Consider the following 19,746-nt stretch of genomic DNA (forward strand, 5'->3'; position numbering starts at 1 on the left):
AATAGTTTTTCAAATTTCCTTTATACTGGAACAAGGCCATAAGTCGGAAATCTAAGCTAGAAACTAGTTATTTGGAGCACATGTGGCGTTTTGGGTAAAACGTCGCAGGTAAACATATGAGAAAAAAACAACTAGATAACCTTCCTATGTATGTCGTAAAAGGCGACAAAGGGAAAGGCTTATAAACCTCAAGTTTTTTTTAGGCGATAGATTAGCAACATGTCACTACACTATTTGTATCTCGATTCCATCACTAGCCTTACAGCTGAACGTGGCCTTTCAATCTTTTCAAGACTGTTGACTCTGTCTTCCAACGCAAGGGATATAGACATGACAATATGTATGTAGCATCCAAAAAATTGCCCATATTTTTAAGAATATGGAAAGAATGGAGGCTTGCTTTAAATAAAACACATTGTTAGAGAATCAGTATTCTTTTTTACACATCATAATAACCTACATCTTACAGCTGACGCCATTATACTTAAAATATAATACGAATCTGACTCTTTTACTATGCTATATTATTTTCTTTAATAAAAATTCTATTTGTGAGAAATTTAACTGTATCCCGATTTATAAAACGAATGCTACTATAAATAAAAGAGTGCGTCTTCCACTTAAAAAAATGTTGGAATTTGTCACTTACATCCTATTCTATAATTATTATATTAATAATATTCATGTATTACACAAGTGTAATCATTATTTATCTCTTTCCTAATAAAATTCTGAAGATTAAGTCACGAATTTTCTATGACAGCGAACATGATGCAAATGAGTGGCTTGGCTTATATACAATTTGAAATATCCAAATCATTCTTTGATCATAAATCTTGATAAATTCATTGCGTAAAAAATCGTTCGGCCACATTTTCTTAATGATTGTAATGATAGCAATTTATATTATAAAACTAGAACCATTATTATCTGTACATATAAAAACAGTCCCGCACAGAATTCTTACGTCTAAAACATTGCAACGTTATAAAAAAAAGACATCTATTATACGCTATGTACTAAATTAACCGATCGTATTCACGTAGGCTGATATACAAAGTAGAAAAAATATACATTGTTATAGTGTTTAATACAACAATATTGTGAATGCTTTGCGTTTTACTGGGCGTAGCATGGCGGCACTTTGTAACCAGTAAATAAATGTCCATTCCAGGAGGGCTCATGACAGATTGATGACGTGAACTTTCTAGAGTCAGCAGGCTGCCAGGGGAAACCTGGAACAAAAACAAACATTAAAATGTCACCTATGTATGTAAAAACATATTTTAATTTCAATTTATACGTCCTTGTTATCAAACGTTGTCAAAGTAAGAGAAGTGGGCTGGTGTTTATTGCATTGACTTTCGAAGGACATACTTTTAATAGATACTCTATTCTCTTTCACTCTATCTCTGTAAATAGAACACGTGGTTGCGTGTCATTCTAATCCAGTTAAGAAGTGTGGTATCCACCTTAGCTAGTGAGCAGCGCGATGTTGATCTCCTTGACCATCTTGACCCTGTGCAGCATCTTGGCTAACTGAGCTCGAGACAGCGGCTGCGTGGAGTACCACACGGGCGAGTCGGGCACGCAGGATCTCTCCGGTTGTAGGTAGAACACGTCGTTGCGCGTGCGAACCGATTCTGGGCTGCGGACGTAATAAAATGTTTAAGTATATAACTTAAATGTTTATCTAATAAAACAATGAAGCTAATTTTCTAAGTAGTAGTGGTGGAATTGCGAATAGTAGTTAAAGTTCGTATTCGAAAGAATCAAAATCACATGAACTTATATTTAAATTAAAGGTGGATTATGAGATGATAAAATTATTAAATAAGGCTTTTATAATATACCAATCTTAACACAAGTGAATTTTTTAATCTTCTGTTACTTAATGACAGATATAAAATAAACAACTAAAATTATGAATCACGTAAATTCTTCCCGGGAGTACATATATACAATCACGTCTATATCCCTTGCGGTTGCGGGGTAGACAGAGAGACTTGAAGACCACGTTGAGCTGTATGGCTTAATAAGTTTACTACTGGGAATAAGTTTACTTCTACTAAAGAGAAAAAAGGAAATAATCTTTTACTCACCATTTTGAAATATAAAATTCGTACAATTTGACAGGACACCGTAAAGGATTTTCTTCGTTTTCTTGCTGCTCATAAACTTTCTTTTTCCTGGAGTTCGCTTCTGTAATTAGAATTTTTTAAGATATATTATAATAGATATGAATTAGTACCTGATTGACTGGAAGAAATTCCTCCTAGGGATAAGTACGCCGGCAGAGACTACATCTTTCTACTTGCCACGAGCCCTGCACTTTCCTTCGCTTCATCCACATTCATAAATCTCTTCAGGTAACTTGCCTAATAATCTCAACAATGTATAATTTCAATTGGACACCTAGGATGTTTTTTCAAATTAAACACTAGTAAATTTATTTTTGTGGCTGAAGAAAATAAATAAAAATGTTTGACTAACCAAGTGCAGATTGTGGGGGGTAGAACCTCAGCAGAACATTCCTCGAGCCGGGGATCTTGGCCTGCCCCGGCTGATTAGGATTGCGTTTCCAATGCTTCATTATGTGCGAGAATGACAACTGCATATGTTCTTCTACCGTCTGTTGAAAGAGATTACAAGTGTTAATAATGAAAGTTTTGCAATAGTATTTGTACTTGTCATATGAGCATAAGAAATGGTCGCCTAACGCAAGGATATCGTCCAAAGGTCCATTTTATACACACTTATTATCACGTCTTTATCCCTTGCAGGGTAGACAGCCCCAACAGTTTTGAAAAAACTAAAAGCCACATTCAGCTTTATGGCTTAATAATAGTAGTGAGATTCAAACAGTGACAGGTTGCTAGCCAAACGCCTACAAGAATCCCAAGTTTATTATCCTATCACTTAGTCGTCTTTTACGACATTCTCCAGCATTAAACAGGATATACAAAGCAATACAACCATACTGACCACTAAATTAAAATGCTTCGTATTGAAGAACATTAGTGTTGATAGAAGTACGTGCGGCGAGTGAGCGCCCAACTGTTTGCTCTCCCACAAGTGTTCCTCTTCCACGCGCGTTACTATGTACTCTGTGGACAAACAGCGAGATAAGATAAGAGACATATACATAACATAGATATAGATGATCCTTTATGGTGAGGGATATATCTATATGTAGAGACATAGCGAGAAAACCAGCACATTCAGGCAAATGAATGTTAACCATCTAATATGGGTTTCGGACGTCAGACGGGTGTGTCTCCGTGTAAAAACCTTAATTACTCAATTCAGGATCATGAACAATGGTGCATCCTCTCCAAAGAGGTCGAGATATAAACGGGACTATAGCCAATAGGCATTCATAACTGCAGGGACTATGGATGATAACTATTGTTTGTGGTTATTTTTCAAGCTTTTCCACTTTTAAATTTTGGTCATCACCACGAACAACAAATTAACCTATCAAAAACAGTTTAAAGAAAAATAAAGTACTTACGTGAGTCATTATATAAAACTGAGAACTTTCTTGCGACTTCGTCCAAACAATCCGTAAATTTCTCATAATACGGATCCGTAAATATATTATCTATCCTACCATTTTCAAACAAATATTGTTGAATACCTGAAACAAGAATTCACTGTTAGTTATTTTTACCATCTCCGATTGATAAAGGCGGCTACTTATCTTACTAGCATGTGGCTCAACTATAGTAAATATTGTGGAGCTCTATTACATGTTCCGACTTCAACATTTAGTGTTGAAGTGTTCCGAGTGTGGTATTAACCCAAGTGGTCTCAAGAGTTTTGGATATATGATGGGCTTGTGTGGAGGAGGGGAGGGATAAGGGAGAGAAAGAGACAGGCTCAGAAAGGGAAAAACGTAGATACGTAATTGTACACAGTTTAAACACTATGCACTTAGAACCAAATACTAAAAAAAACTAGGGGTAAAAACACAAGCTGAGAGAGGAATTGTTATTAGGATTAAGGATGGAAAAGGGGTAGAAAGAGACATGTGGAAAGAGAAAGAGACAGGTTTATAAAGGATAATGGCGTTGTATAGTTTCCTAGCACTAGACTCACCTAGAACCAAATAGTAAATAGTGTCTGGCGCGTACTCGCTGCCGTTCGGTTTCCGCACTTCCTTCACGAACAGACACAGCGAGTAGTTGAGCTCGTCCGCCGTCAGCTGCAGTATCTCCGACTTGAACGGCTTGCGGCGTATGGAGCTCTTCTCTATTTCAGCGTTCTTCGTCATCACCCATTGTTTCCATGCGTTCACGCCGAACGTGTACTGGAATAGAACGATTTCATGAGATTGTGTTTGATTGATGTTGTTTTATTTGAAAAGTAAAAAAAAGAATATGGGGTGATTCACTTTGATGAAGCTATAATAATTTTTTTTTTTATTAGGACTCTCCAATCTCCTGCAATTAATCCACTACACCCACTGTGTGACACACGCAAGCGTGTAAAAATGTACCTACTAATTGTGTTAGAAGAGATGTTTCTTGGTACTGACTGTTCTATGATTGGCCATAGGGGCCTTTGGATCTCCTTTGGTAAGTGCTAAATCACCTTTTATAACAATTCCGTTCACAAATCACATTTGTAAACAGTTGTTAAACTTAAACGTATATAATAAAAACAAAACAATTAAAACATATTATTTAGTATCAACAAGCAAACCTATTCACACACGCTATAAGCACGCCCTCTTCCACCCGCGCTGCAGGTAGCATGCCCAATAATCGCACGACCGTCGATTTTCGAGCAAACTCGAAACTAGCATGTTCATTGTTAGCAATGTTTCGACACACGTACCACTAAGTAGCAATTGCTCAAAAGTAGCATGCTTTCGTGCTACTAACTAGCATGTGTAACTGTACCATTACTGTAAATAAATGATCCTGAGTGTAGTACAGTATAGCTAACCTTGAGACACATGTTGGCGTCCGGCTTCTCCTGCGGCTCGCGCGGCGGCTCGGGCTGCGGCGCGGGCTGCGGCTCCTGCCTGCGCCGCTTGGAGCGCGGCGGGCGCGCGGGCGGCGGCGCGCGCTTGCGGCCCGCACCCGCGCCCGCGCCCGCCGCCGACGACGCGCGCAGCGCCGCCACCGCGCGCTGCTGCTCCAGCACCATCATGTGGTGGTGGTGCTGCATGCCGTCGCCTTCCAGGCCTGGGGTAAAGGCAAACCGAATATTCATTCAAAACGACGTTTGATGGCCTCTGCGGCGCAGCGGTAGTGCGCTTGTCTGTGACACCGGAGGTCCCAGGTTCGAATCCCGGCCAGGGCATGATGAGAAACGAACTATTTCTGATTGGCCTGGGTTTTGGATGTTTATCTATATAGTGAGGTGTGGTTCCCGGCACTATTACAAGTGCCGTGTGGTTCCCGGCACTATTACAAAAAAGAATAGGACCACTCCATCTCTTTCCCATGGATGTCGTAAAAGGCGACTAAGGGATAGGCTTATAAACTTAGGATTCCTCTTTTAGGCGATGGGCTAGCAACCTGTCATTATTTGAATCTTGGTTCTATCATTAAGCCAAATAGCTGAACGTGGCCATTCAGTCTTTTCAAGACTGTTGGCTCTGTCTACCCCGCAAGGGATATAGACGTGACCATATGTATGTATGTATGTATCTATATAAGCATTTATTATAAAATATAGTATAGTTGAGTTAGTATCTCGTAACACAAGTCTCGAACTTCGAGGCTAACTCAATCTGTGTAATTTGGTTCCGTATATATTTATATTTAAAACCGAGGGAACCTCAATAACTTAGGAATTTAATTCAAATTGGATCATGTGTTTCTACAATGATTATAAAAAACTGACAGGCTAATGCCTGTTTTGGTTCTTTGTCTTTTGTACCAAATAAACAGTTTTTTCTTTGTACCAAATAAACAAAAATTTTTCTTTGTTTCTCTATTACTTCGTGTAAAAGTGTAAAAACGCGCCTTACCCGTACGACGTAATCGAAAGAACACAACAGTATCAATTGAAGTATATTTTACATATATTAGATCAAGCCTCTTTACCGATTTGCTTTATCGATTATCGCCACTCGAATTGACGCTTAAACTTACCAGGCATGCCAGGATGAGAACTTGGTGTAATAGTGTTTGCAGTCATAGCAGACTCCAAATCGACAGGCTGATCTTCATATTCAGTCGCCATTTTGAGAGCCATTTGAAGCATGTCTTCACCAAACGCGTTGTTTCCATCCATGCCCCCAACAGGACTGAAACTTTCCGCTTCTGTTAAACCGAAAAACAATTTGGTAAATTAATTTGAGTATAAGTAAACAATAAACATGGAATATTCAATGAATAAGCATGTAGTCCATTTGTTTGGCTACTGAATCTAATATCTTTGTTGTAAAATATATTTGTAAATTTCGTTTATCACCATAAGGAGAAAACGCAAAATGAAATATGTGAATGCCTTAATAAATTACTTTTGCAATTTACCTTATGTACTTTATTATATAATCGGTGTTTTTTTAAAGAAAAGCTGTATCAAGAATGTTTACATTTATTTCAGTAAAAGGATTATTGTAGAAATGATAATTTTCATAAAAGAATAGGACCACTTCGTCTCTTTCCCATGGATGTCGTAAAAGGCGACTTAGGGATAGGCTTATAAACTTGGGATCCTTTTTTTAGGCGATGGGCTAGCAACCTGTCACTATTTGAATGTCAATTCTATCATCAAACCAAATAGCTGAATGTGGCCTATCAATCTTTTGCACTGACTATCGGCTCTGTCTACCCCGCAAGGGATATAGACGTGAATATATGTATGTATGAAATATCATGTCTCCTGTTCTACTTATGGCCACAATAGCGGATAACTAAATTGATCAATATTGTCAATGGTCATGGATGACAAACAAATTATATGTTATTACATAGATGGTACGATTATAACTTTATTGCCAAGTTCATAAAACAAAATTTCTATCAATTTGTAGAGAAAGGTTGTTCAGGAAAATTAAGTAATTATACACCACATATATATTTATAGATACGTTATAGGGTGTGCCAGAGGATCGGGTATTAACATAGGCTGGGAAGGTAAGAGCTAAAAATATAATACAAACCGTTATCATCATCCGTGTCGGAATCGCTCTGATCCTTCTTCTTGTCGCCAGCGACCATCTCCGCCATCATCAGCAACTCCGCTTCGAAAGGATCCGTCGGCATCTTGTCATGAATCTTGTTAATCTCCTTCATGATACCCTTCGCCGAATTCCTCGTAGTCGGGATAAACACCGGCGTTGGTACCGGAATAGGGATAGGGATCGGTACCGGGAAAGGTAGAGACCACATAGCGCAGGGTACCGGTACGTATATAGGTACCGGGATTGGTATTAACACCCTTCTTTCGAGACTGGGATCTGTCTGGCATTCTTTCGTGCATGGATGAGGACGACAAGAAACCCCTTTGGAAACCATCATCGGTTTAGACATGGTGCCTTTGTTGGCTACCTCTTGCGGGGGTAGAGTTTTGACGATGACGTGGTTGTATATTTTAGGGGGCGGCGGCGGCGGCGGCGTGGGGGGTCTGGGCGGCGGTGGGGGCGTGTTGGGCGCGGCGGGGGGCTCCGCCTCGGGCGGCGGTGGCGGGGGGAGCTCCGCGTTGGCTCTTCGCTTGGATTTCCCGCGTGTGCCTTGGGTGGGCATGAGGGGGGGAGGCGCCGCCAGAGATTGTACGTTTGAGATGACCGGCATTGGTGCGGTTGCGTTCCGTTGCTGCGCTTTGTTTGCTGAAAATAAATGTTTTCTTTATTTGTGATTACATTAAGTAGTTTATGTTATTAGTATATTTGATTTCAAAACAGCTTTTTTTGACCCAATTGGATGTTTTGAGAGCTTATATGCAAATCATGCAAGAAGTATTAAATATGTTGCAGTATTAACAGACTAAATTAAGTGGCTCGGAAATAAATTAATTGTTAGGTTTATTAGATTACTAGCTGTGCCTGCGACTTCGTCCGCGTGGAATAGTTATTTTGGGTATCATTGAAGCCCTCAAGGATGCTCCTTCCCCGATTTTTATACATTTTTCATTACTTCTTCGCTCCTAATAGTTGCAGCTAGACGTTTTATAGCCTTAAGCCTTCCTCGATAAATGGTCTATTAAACACAAAAATAATTTTTCAGTTCGAACCAGTAGTTCTTGAGATTAGCGCATTCAAACAAACAAACAAACTCTTTAGTTTTATAATATTAGTATAGATTAATCTAAGTGCCTATTTATACTAAAAAAAATATTCTAATAGAATTATAACCAGATCAATGTACCTACAACTTACAAAAGAAAAAGAAATGAAAAGAAAGAAACTGTGCAATACTATCTGGCCGTCGTCGGGTCTTCCCACACTCCCTTAGGGGAGTCGGAGTAGATTGGTCAGAGCTTTTGGCCCTCTTCAATGGCATCATCGCTGCCTACGACTGTAGGCAGGTCGATGGGGCGGCCGTGGCGGCCTGGGTCTTCACGTCTTCATACACTGGGAGTTCCCATCGGCGGCGGCGTCGTCACTGGTCGACGACGTCTGCCGCAAGGCAGCGAGGGGAGGGTTTCACCCGACGGTCCGGAGGGCGGGCGTGGAGCGGCGCGATGCCGCGCAGGTGGATGTTCAGTATTTACGCGCGTTAGCTTGTTAGCGTATTTCATTTCATGTATAAGTTTGGTGTTTCTATACCGATTTCGATGTTTCTTTTTTTATTGAATAGGTATTTATATGAATTTTTAAGAATTACGAATGAGTGTAAGTGTTATTGGTATTATAAACGACAGAGTAAAGAAATATAATCAGAAATCTCCGAACTGCTAAGCTATTAGGAATTACACGTGTTATTGTGAGTCAACCATAAAATATAGACTTATGCTGTCTTGGGATATTTTTTTAATAATTTTATTTAGAATATTTCCGTAATACATGGTTTCGCTGTAGCTTTAACCATTAAGGCTGCACACGCGACGGAAGCTTAAAAAATCAAGTAACTTCTCCCGTTTTCCCAACATTTACTTTCACTGCTCTGCTCCTACTGATTGTATCGTAATGAAAAGTATACTATAACCTGCTCAGGAGTATGAAGAATAACTGTACCAAGTTTCATTAAAATCCGTCAAGTAGTTTTTGTTTCTATAAAGAACATACAGACAGACAGACAGACAGACAGACAGACAGACAAAAATTTTACTGATTGCATTTTTGGCATCAGTATCGATCACTAATCACCCCCTAATAGTTATTTTGAAAATATATTCAATGTACAGAATTGACCTCTCTACAGATTTATTATAAGTATAGATATAGATATTGTGTGATCACAACAGAATCGTAACTTACTTCGCACACTGACAAACATTTAGGACGAAATTTAAGTAAATAATGGCCATTTCAATCCAATCCCCACTTAATCACATATTTGTCAATTTTTTTGCGAATGGAGTAAACGTAGCTATATGAAGCTTCTTATAATAAGTTAAGAACTAGGCTAAACCAGCTGGTTAACATGCAGTTGTAATGCATATTAATATTGGATAATTTTGAGCCAAGTACTTACCGTCTAAGGTGGCGTTTTTTTCTAATTTTCATGTAAAAATTGTTTATTTGGAAAGTAAATAATTTTGCTTCGTAATACAACACTCACAATTAGATTTACTAGCGTAAGTGCGTCGTGGTGCTCCGGTGGGCACGGCCTTCGGTTGCTCCACCGACTCGCCCGGCAGGAACGCAGGCGTTAACTTGGAATACTGACCCTGAGGGTTAAAAAACAACTTTACAATACGAGAAAGAATAACATAATAGAAGAATTGTAATAAAATATGCACCATATGGTATTGTATATTAAATATTTATTTCAAAAATTTGATTATAGTAGCACAAGTCTCGAATTTACGTCGAGGCTAACTCAATCAGTGTAACTTGTCCCATATCTTGTACTCTACTTGTATATATATTTTAATGTTATAGACTTTCCGTTCTTTCTATTTCCGTAAATTTTTACCATACAAAAAAGTTTTCATCCTCTTTCATATGGGCACCTATTTTACAAAATTTATATCTACCCTCATTATTTATAACCAATACACAGTATTTTTACCTGGAAGGACATGACGCACTGGTAGGTGCAGAAGTTGCGCACCGTCGCGTCGGACATCGTCAAATGGTATTGGGCTAGCGATGTCCGCTTGCACAGGTCGCATTTTGTTCTACAAAATAACAATATTGCGTTAATACCGTACATTACCTAATGTGATATCTGAAAATCAGCGTTTTTTACTCTTTCAGTGCAAAAAGATTGCTGAGATTTAATGATTTGATATTTTATTAAAGATATTTAGTGTCTATAGCACTGTCGAATAAACGTTTTATATGCATGTCCTTCAATCTAATTAGGTAGAATTCATTGCACTCACAGATGTTTCTACTCATAAAAATAAACAACTTTTACTTAATACATAAAAAAGGCAAGAAATTCTTATGTGCTTCTATGTTTAGATTTTTATCTATGAATCAATTTGACAATCATGACATAAGCTGAGAAATATACTTAAGTACAGTATATCCATTCGATTCTAAAATATAATTTTGTAGCCCAAATCACAAGCATTATCACATTATTGATTCAATTACGCTTTCTCTCACCTTCTCGACGACACAGCATTTATTGACACCTGATAGAGATTCAAACAATTGAGCGAACACATCATCACTGCTTGTCCGTTGGGTTGCATCCGTCTTATCAAATCAAAATTGTACTTCTTCACTTTGCACCAATTACAAGGTACTATATGCCTAGAGTTGCTAATGTAGACATTCATGCAAGACTTTGAACAGAAACAGTGCGGTGTATTTGATTCATATATGGTGAAGCATTTGCTTTGCTTTCGCTCAAAGTACTTTTTACACCAGCGACATTGGTCTGAAAAGATTATATAGTTATTTATTAAGTTTAGCGTAAGAAGAATATATATATGGCAATGAGTAAGAATTCGATTGGATTTTGGTTTAGGCTAAATAAGAAAGAAACATACCTGGGAAGATATTATTAACGAATTTGAAAGCTGCGAAACATGGATCAGAGCACAGCCTCTGCAAGACATCATTCCCAGCTTCCACCTCAATAGAAGTCGCTTTCTCGAGCGAACACACCGCACATTTCGCCCAAACCGGCTGCGGCACGGGATTCTTACTCATCTGATCAAACTTCTCCATACAATTCTGAGAACAGAAGTCTTTAAACTGCCCTTTATCACCCACAGGTGCCAAAAAACCTTCGTGATCAACAGATATATCTCTTTGACAGTAACAACAAATCTTCAGCCCTTTCTTGAACTCCTCCAAACATCCAGAATTACAAAACTGTCGAACATCATAACCAAACCGGACACAGTATTTCCCTAAACTTGTATGTTGAACGGAGTTTTTACAATTCGCACATTTAGAACCGATTTTGTTCTGGTACTTTCCTAAACAGACCTCGTCGCAAAAGTCCATTGTTTCCCATGAAAGAAGTTTCTCTTCTGTACTGAGAACTAAGTTGCACTGTGTACACCTACGCACAAATGTGCGCTCTCTTTCCTCCCTAGCAGCTTGCACCATTGCGGGGGTTTTCGCCTGAATTTTGTATGCCTCGTCCAAATATTTATCAGTGGCATTGCTAATAACTTTCAACCTCAATAGTGGTGGATTGACTTGCACATTTGCTTGCTGTTGTGACTGTGTGTTGCGCGGCTGTCGTTTCCTCCTTATCATATATCGACCGTTTTCTTTATTATTCAATATTTTGATACACGTTTGTTCACACGCTAACAAATCCTCTCCATATCTCTTAAAAGCATACGAACACTTCTTATTTTCTAAGCAAACACTGCATTCACCGTCCTTGGGTGTTATTTCTTCAATGGGTATCTTTTTCCGTTTATATATATATTTGTGTTTTTCGTCGCCCATCATACTTTCTAAACAGCTTACTGAGCAATAGTTAGTGTCTTCTCCGTCGTAATTGTAATAGAAATAGCATGTTTTCTTTTCTTCACACTCTGAGCATTCACAAACTGAGGGTATGATCTCTTCAATCATGAATTTCTTGCGTTGTACAGTGTACTGCTCTGGGTGTTTATCACCAAAAGCTTTGAGACATTGTGGTGCACAGATAAAATGGCGTTCGTTATCTTTCGTCATGTACCGGTAGGAGCAAGGCTTCTCAAGCCCGCATTCTTCGCACTTTGCATCAAAATGGCTGATCTCTTGGATGGTGTTTGGCGTGCTGTCATTTTCTGTTGCTTCTTGCTCTGCCTCATGCTCTAAGTCTTCTTGTTCTTTATCTGGAAAGGTAGTTTAGTTAGTATAAGTTAATTATTCAAGATAACCATTAGATAATTATTCAATATAACCAATTTATTTTGCTTTAATGGAGAGAGAGAATGGCAATAGTTTCGCTATAACTTTTAAAATGATAATATTTCTCTTAAATTTACCATTACCATTTTCAATATCCGCTCCATTCTCCTGTGAAGTCTCTTCATTGGCAACCTCTCCATCTATCTGTTCCGTCTGACTTCGGTCTTGCTCATCAATCTCCATTGCAACATGTTCCTCTTTGGGAACTGCAGCCAAAGCAGCTAAAAAAGTACATACATATATACAAATTATTAAAAGAATAAGTCAAAATGGTGCTTTTGTTTTAATTGGTCTTCTGCTGAGTGAACTGAGTGAATAGTTGGATCTGTTAATCTAGGAACGAGAGAGTTGAGTTATTACTCTATGATCTGACTATTTGACACTGGGGTCAATTTGTAAGGGAACCTAAACTTCAGCTTCGACCATGAATGTTATTGAAATCATCATAACTTGTACTTGGTTGCACCAGTTTCAAACTCAAACAAAAAGCATTATTAAATCAGAATTTCTACATTACTACAGTTATCTACAATAGAATGAGAAACGCATAACATACCTTCAGCTTCAGCCTGTTTCCTCTTCTCAGCCAAGACCTTTTCCGCCTCAGCCTTATCAGCCTCCGAGATCTCTCGTTCAGTGTCAGGCAACAGGCAAACCTCTTCATCTGCCCCAGGCTCGTTAGCCAACTCTGTCACACCACTATCGTCAATCGATGGATCATCTGTAAAAATATTTATTTATTTTAAACAAATAAGACAAAACATCCCAACTAATGTCATAAATGCAAAAGTAAGTTTATTTGTTGTTGTGTCTTCACGCGTTATATTCTGAACCAATCTTCTTGAAATTTATATAATAATATGCGTATATATAAGAATCAAGAGAAGGACATAGGATCCTTTTCATCCCGGTAAAAACTATATGTCCCGTGGGATTTACAAAAAACCTGTTTTCTTTGGAAGTGGCGCTCGATTCGCTCGTGTAGGTGGTACTTAATTCGCGCAGGCGAAGCTGCGGGTAAAAGCTAGTATTCCATATTTTTTTTTAACATTATATAATGGGGCAGTACATTTTATGTTTATAAAGTTTAAATAAATAATTAAAAGATAACATAAACAATGTAACAAAATTTATCAAGTTAAGTTATACCTCATGCGGCTTTGTCCTTGGTTGAGAAACTTATTTATTACCTTTATAAAGTGTTAATAGAAGTGAGACAGTCCTTTCTCACTAGAGTTAAGCAACACTAAGTACCTACTTCAAAAAGCTTTTTCACAAATTGTGCTAAGTACTTAAAAAAAATTTAGGTTTGTATATTATTATTATTTTACCATTATTGTCAGCATCGAAATCGGCATTATGGTCTTCATCATCGTCTAGGGCCATAGAAGTGTCAGCTTGCGACGTCGCCGGAGTTTCATTTGTTCCAGAATCGTTATTATCCCTCAATAGGGCATCAAATGGGTCTAGTGCCTGTAAAATGGGTAATATAATAATATTCAAATGTAAAATTTCAAATTTAGACAATATACATAATTTCTTACTAAGGGTATGATAACATAAATTTTGCTTACTAACAGCTTGTTGTGTATGGTTTGGTTATCATTACATTTTAAAGAAATATCCCCCACACTAAAGTGAGCAATAATTATAAATAAATTAATACATATATAGGGAACAAATTACTCAGATTGAATAGTAAGTTCGAGACTTGTGTTACGAGATATCAACTCCACAGTACTATATTTTATAATAAATACATATATAGATAATCATCCAAGACCCAGGCCAATCAGAAAAAGTTCTTTTCTCATCATGCCCCGGCCGGAATTCGAACCTGGGACCTCCGGTGTCACAGACAAGTGTACTACCGCTGCACCACAGAGGCCTTCAAATAAAAATAATTAAGTGTGATTTGGTTATTGAACATCAAAGAGTCCTCCAATAAATTTGAATATTGGCCCAGCATATAACCATGATGATATTTTCTCCAAAGTGATTAAGGACACCCAAAAAATATTAATTTATTTTGACCGGGTGTTATGACATAGTTAAGGTACATTATTTGATTAAACTTATTAACACATGTATTTATATAACACATATTCCAACTGATACTCTTTGTAAGTCCAGAAAGGATTTATTAAATATTTCTACAATTTACCTGCGAGTGATCTTCTTGACTTTCTTCCATAGCATCATTAGTGGCATGCTCAAATTCAGGTTTACCAACCTCTTCATCATTCTTATCCTTTTCTGCATCATTATGACTGTGACTTTCATCATTATCCTTATCATTTTGACTCTGGCTTTCATCATCATCCTTATCATTTTGACTCTGGCCTTCATCATCATCTTTATCATTTTGCCTGTGGTTTTCATCATCCTCCTTATCATTTTGACTGTGGTTTTCATCATCCTCCTTATCATTTTGACTGTGGTTTTCATCATCCTCCTTATCATTTTGACTGTGGTTTTCATCATCCTCCTTATCATTTTGACTGTGGTTTTCATTAGTTGTTGTATCTTGACTATCATCACCTGTCAATTCTTCTTTTAACTTATCATCAATATCAACTAAATCCTTAGAACTAGCATCTATCTCATCTTTTTCTAAACTATCTGACTGTACAGGGCTTGATGGATCTGTAACCTTTTCTGTCTCTTGCGGCTCTTCATCTGGAATGGAAAAGAGTTGCCTATGGTAACTTTAATCAGTAACTAATATGCGATTGACTGGTTTACACATTAACATACAGGCCAAACCATTGGGTCAAAAAATTTGGCATTTTTGTTGCTTAAATGGTCCAGAAGTCCTGTAAAACTGCATAAAGGCAAGGTCACTTGAGTATTCTAGTGAATAGGGATAAAGAAAAACTAACTAATGCTTTGTTTATCAAGTTGAGGTAATAACTAGGAAAAAAAGGACTAAGAAAACAAAGGTAAATCTTTCATGTTTTTAACTTGGTACTATGATTAGCATCTACCTGATCTATTCCATACAGAAATGTCATACTGTGTCTTGAAATAGGATGAATAAATTCAAGAAAGCATCTGCCTAACATACATGTATATGAACATATATCATGTCTATCTCATACAGGGTGGCCAGAGCCAGCTATCTAAAAAGCCATTTTCAGCAGAATACATACTCAGGTCATAAATATGTTTGTTTGTACATCTTTCACATCAAAATCACTAAATTGATCTCCATGAAAGTTTGGATGGGCCTTTATCTACTAACTGGAAACTTGTCTATAGAAAGTTGTCCTAACCCTATTTTTCTAGAAAATTAAAAATATAATATGTTAAGTCGGTGGATAGTTATAATATAAATACATATAAACAAGAAACCATTGTAATTTTCCCTTATTTTTCGAATTATAGGCAATTTTGTAAAAAAATGCGGCAGAGGATTGTTTTGCCACACAGAGGACTGTTTTTTCCACCCAGAGAACAATTTATGTCAATGTTTATATAAAGAAAAACACAATATTAATTATTAAATGTAATCAAATGAATTCTCTTCTTTATTGAATACTGTATCACATACAGAATTTAAATACTTATATTTATCAGGAACAAATTGCGAGTTTAGCTCTCTAAGTAACGAATTAAAATAATTATAATCAAAATTAAACTTAGGTACTAAGAATCAGCCTTTACTTATCAATGCAGACTTATTTCTCAAAAACAGGTACAGGTATAAATTTTTTGTTGTATTTTTGTTATAAATTTTATTATTTAATTGTTATAAATTTCTTTGTTATTTTATTATTTTGTTATTTTATTATATTATAATTGTTATTTTATTATATAATTGTTATAAATTTCCAGAGGACTGTTGCACAGAGGACTGTTATTTTTACGTAAATAATGTCATACCACGTATCAATTTCAATATTACTTCACAACACAGATACAGCTAATAATTATCACTCTGAGCAATTATTTTGTTGAATAAATATAATTATAACACATAAAACATCGTAAAATAGACTTACCAGAGGAATGTTCACTCGACACTACAGACACGTGGCTCCCACATAGACGCGGAGTTGTCACTGCGCAAAAATGGCGGCGACTTGATTAGCATGGCGACCGAGCAAACTTCACACTGTTAACGTTCGGTTTCAAGGAAAATGTAACTAGAATAGTGTTTAATATTTTTGTGGCGCGTTATTCAAATTGTGACAGAGGACTGTTCAAAAAATGTATGGACAAAATTCGAACAATAGTTTTTAGTACAAAAAAAAATTCTAAAATTATAATTGTTTTTTGTTTACATGCATTCGATATTCTTTATGTTTATAGAGTCATAAGATTTTACATTTTTAAATACAACTAATAAAAACCGTATCGAATCATACTCGATCCGGAATTAGGACATAACAGAGGACTGTTTTTAGTGGCTTTTATACCGAATTTATGAAATGATTATGAATCTAAATATTGATTAAGCTTGGCTCCTTAAATAACAGGTTTTTATATTATATGTTTAAATAAATAAAAATATGCAATTATATAGCCAAAATAAAAAAAAATGCTTGGACCATGATTTTCCTGTTAGTAGAGAAAGGCCCGGATACATATAGTGTAGGGAATGAGTAAGAACAGAGAGGACAGAGGTACTTTTCATGTGGTTGAAAGATAAATTCATACCATTTTCTTGTGATTTGTCCTCATTTTCCTTTGGGTTTTCACTATCCACACTCATATCATGATCTACATGATTCTGCAATTCACTATCCTTAGCCGGTTCACTTTCAATTGAGTTCACATCACTGTCTTTTTTCACTTCACTATCAATGTTTTCAACACTTTCTTCAGTGTCAGCTGCCTTTTCAGGGTTTGGTTCGGCATCACTGAGTTTGTCACACGTAACGGCATCCCCTGAAGCCTGAGGAAGGCTTTCAGAGGGGTTTTCAGACACAGATTCGTTTTCATCCATTACAATTGTCTAATTGTAATACTTCATCAGAGACTTAACATGGACACCATCTGGAAATAATATGTTTTATTGATTTATAATTATTTTGTTTACAATAATTCGCTGCAACCGGCAGAAGATTTTAGGTTATATTATACTGGAACACAGAAGTTAGGCCATAAGTTTTAATATCACAATAGATTTTCATAAAAAAATAGGGTTACTTACGTCTGTCTAACTATTCATCAACGCATTATTTGATATACGCGGATAAAAGTCTTATAGGTATGTGACGCCAAAAAGGATTACTATGAAAGTAATCCCGCGCTAATTTTTGTTAGTACTTTATTAGAAAAGTCTTAACTGGTTTACGACAATAACGAACTAATAACAATAATTAGGTAAAGAAGCCATAAAAAATCTTTAGAATTAATTATAAATTAAGATTATTTACGAGTATTACAGCAGTTGTCAGAAATTGATCTTTTGTAAGCAGAAAACTTGGTATCTATACAATTGTGACGAAGCAGTAATAATTGGAAAGAAACTTTCGTATCACCAGAATTGATAAAAAATAAAACTGAAACAATATAGAAATCAAAATACTTACTAAATGATGGGAATTTATCCAATATTCACACAAAAGCACAACAAACGTCCACCATTTTGGAATAACCTGCCCCTGCCAAATTATTACGGATGTACATTGCCGCCGGTAAATTACTTTAAATATTTAATACCATTTATTGTGTTTTATTTCAAGTAGTTTAAATAAAAACAAACTTAAACACGTTAAATTATATTTAATATCGATTAGATAAGCCATTTATTTGCTAAAATTTCACTGACATCGAAAAAAGGAATCAATTGTAAAATAATTTTTACATGGCAATGTTGGCCACGCGAAATATGACGCTTAAATTTTAGTGATGGGAGATAGTGGGAAAATACCAGTTTTTCATAATGTATAAATCGAAGAAAAAAAAAGAATTCGTGCTCAATCTTAGGACATGAAATATCTCAAAGCTTTAACTAAAGCTTTCACGTTTAGCTGCCTCCCTGCCTTTATTCATAAATGTTCAAAAGGAACACAATATAAATCTTCTTTATATTTCTCCGACTACACTTAGACATAACATTGCCTTTCAACGTGTGTTAATAAGTTATTTATCCCTTTATCTTTGTGGTACCTTATCCAAAGTGTTAAAAAGAAAAAGTAGATGAAATCCTATCAAAGATTTTAAGAAGAGAATTTGCTGCTGTGGGAAAAGTATGATATAGTTAAGACTCCGTGGCACCGACCGACGACTAGCGACTAGTAGACAGTGATACGCTGCACTGCGCTATTTAATTACATTTCAATCCAGTCTGTCCGAGTCGTCGGACACCTAGGTCGGACGAAGTAGGCGGGTCGGGTGGGTGGCATGCTGCACGGGCCCTAAGGCAAACTGAAGAGAGGGAAGTTAAGAGATATTACTATCAGAGTTAGCGTACAGCCAAATTTCATGGGCTAACTAAAAATATGTAAAGAGAGAAGATGTGAATTATTAATAAATAATAAGATATACGATATACCTAGTCAAGTGAACATCTCTGCTGGCCGTTGGTTCCACTTTATATGTTAAATGTTATAAATAGACAATTTTTAATTACAATTTCATTGTTATAATGAAATAAAATTATTTAATAAGACCGGCCGGTGAAAGATAGATAGATAGATAATAGATAGCGCTCTAATAGCTTGTTCCCCTGTTTTGATGTTTGCTGTCGTGCGATTGTGATAGCATTTTTGTGTTTTAGTGTGTGCTTGGCCATTTTTACGGTGTATTCTACAAGACTTGTTTTAGGACTTAAAGATGAACTGAAAAACGAGAAGCTTTTATGCGAGGAAACAAGGCAAATATAAGGTAAGATAAAATAAATGCCTGTGAAGATTTAAAATGGAATTTTAAATGTTCACAGGCATTTATTTCATATAAAATGATTTTTATTCTGGGCTGAATGAAATGTACAAATAGAGGTTTCTACAAAATAGGCACCGTGTCATGATTATTTAGGTTGGTATTCCAACCTCAACAAATCCACAAATCCAGAAAAAATAATAGAATAAGGTTAACATAGTATTTATGTGCTTCGGCTTCAAAATTTTGGTACATATTTTTACTTAGAACCAAAATACTAGTGAATAGTTACATTTCACATAGAATTTTTCAGTCAAATGTTTACGACATAACCACTGCACAAGAACTGCGCAATGTGTTATTTCGCTATAAATTAAATAAAAGTTTTCGCTACCATATTAAATCTGCTTTGTTTTTTTTAGTTGCATTCGATACTATTGTTTTACTCAACTATCGATAGCTTATCGATAGAC

The 19,746-nt window shown here is 36.4% G+C and overlaps 1 protein-coding gene across 1 annotated transcript; it reads right to left on the minus strand.

Annotated features, from left to right (window-relative positions):
- Positions 1-440: 440 nt before the first annotated feature.
- On the minus strand, positions 441-18,268 carry LOC106131436 (zinc finger MYM-type protein 3). Its single transcript, XM_060949939.1, has 20 exons — positions 17,983-18,268; positions 17,105-17,443; positions 14,607-15,121; positions 13,774-13,915; positions 12,999-13,163; positions 12,526-12,663; positions 11,074-12,366; positions 10,685-10,961; positions 10,140-10,248; positions 9,687-9,795; positions 7,127-7,792; positions 6,111-6,281; positions 4,954-5,195; positions 4,102-4,312; positions 3,515-3,640; positions 2,986-3,107; positions 2,494-2,632; positions 2,103-2,202; positions 1,473-1,648; positions 441-1,235 (listed from the first exon to the last, which is right to left on the minus strand). Exons 2-19 carry the CDS (start codon positions 17,391-17,393, stop codon positions 1,474-1,476), a joined length of 4,989 nt encoding a protein of 1,662 aa, XP_060805922.1. The 5' UTR covers positions 17,394-17,443; positions 17,983-18,268; the 3' UTR covers positions 441-1,235; position 1,473.
- Positions 18,269-19,746: the final 1,478 nt, after the last annotated feature.

The sequence above is a fragment of the Amyelois transitella genome, chromosome 20 (assembly GCF_032362555.1).
Source record: "Amyelois transitella isolate CPQ chromosome 20, ilAmyTran1.1, whole genome shotgun sequence".
Classification (NCBI taxonomy): domain Eukaryota; kingdom Metazoa; phylum Arthropoda; class Insecta; order Lepidoptera; family Pyralidae; genus Amyelois; species Amyelois transitella.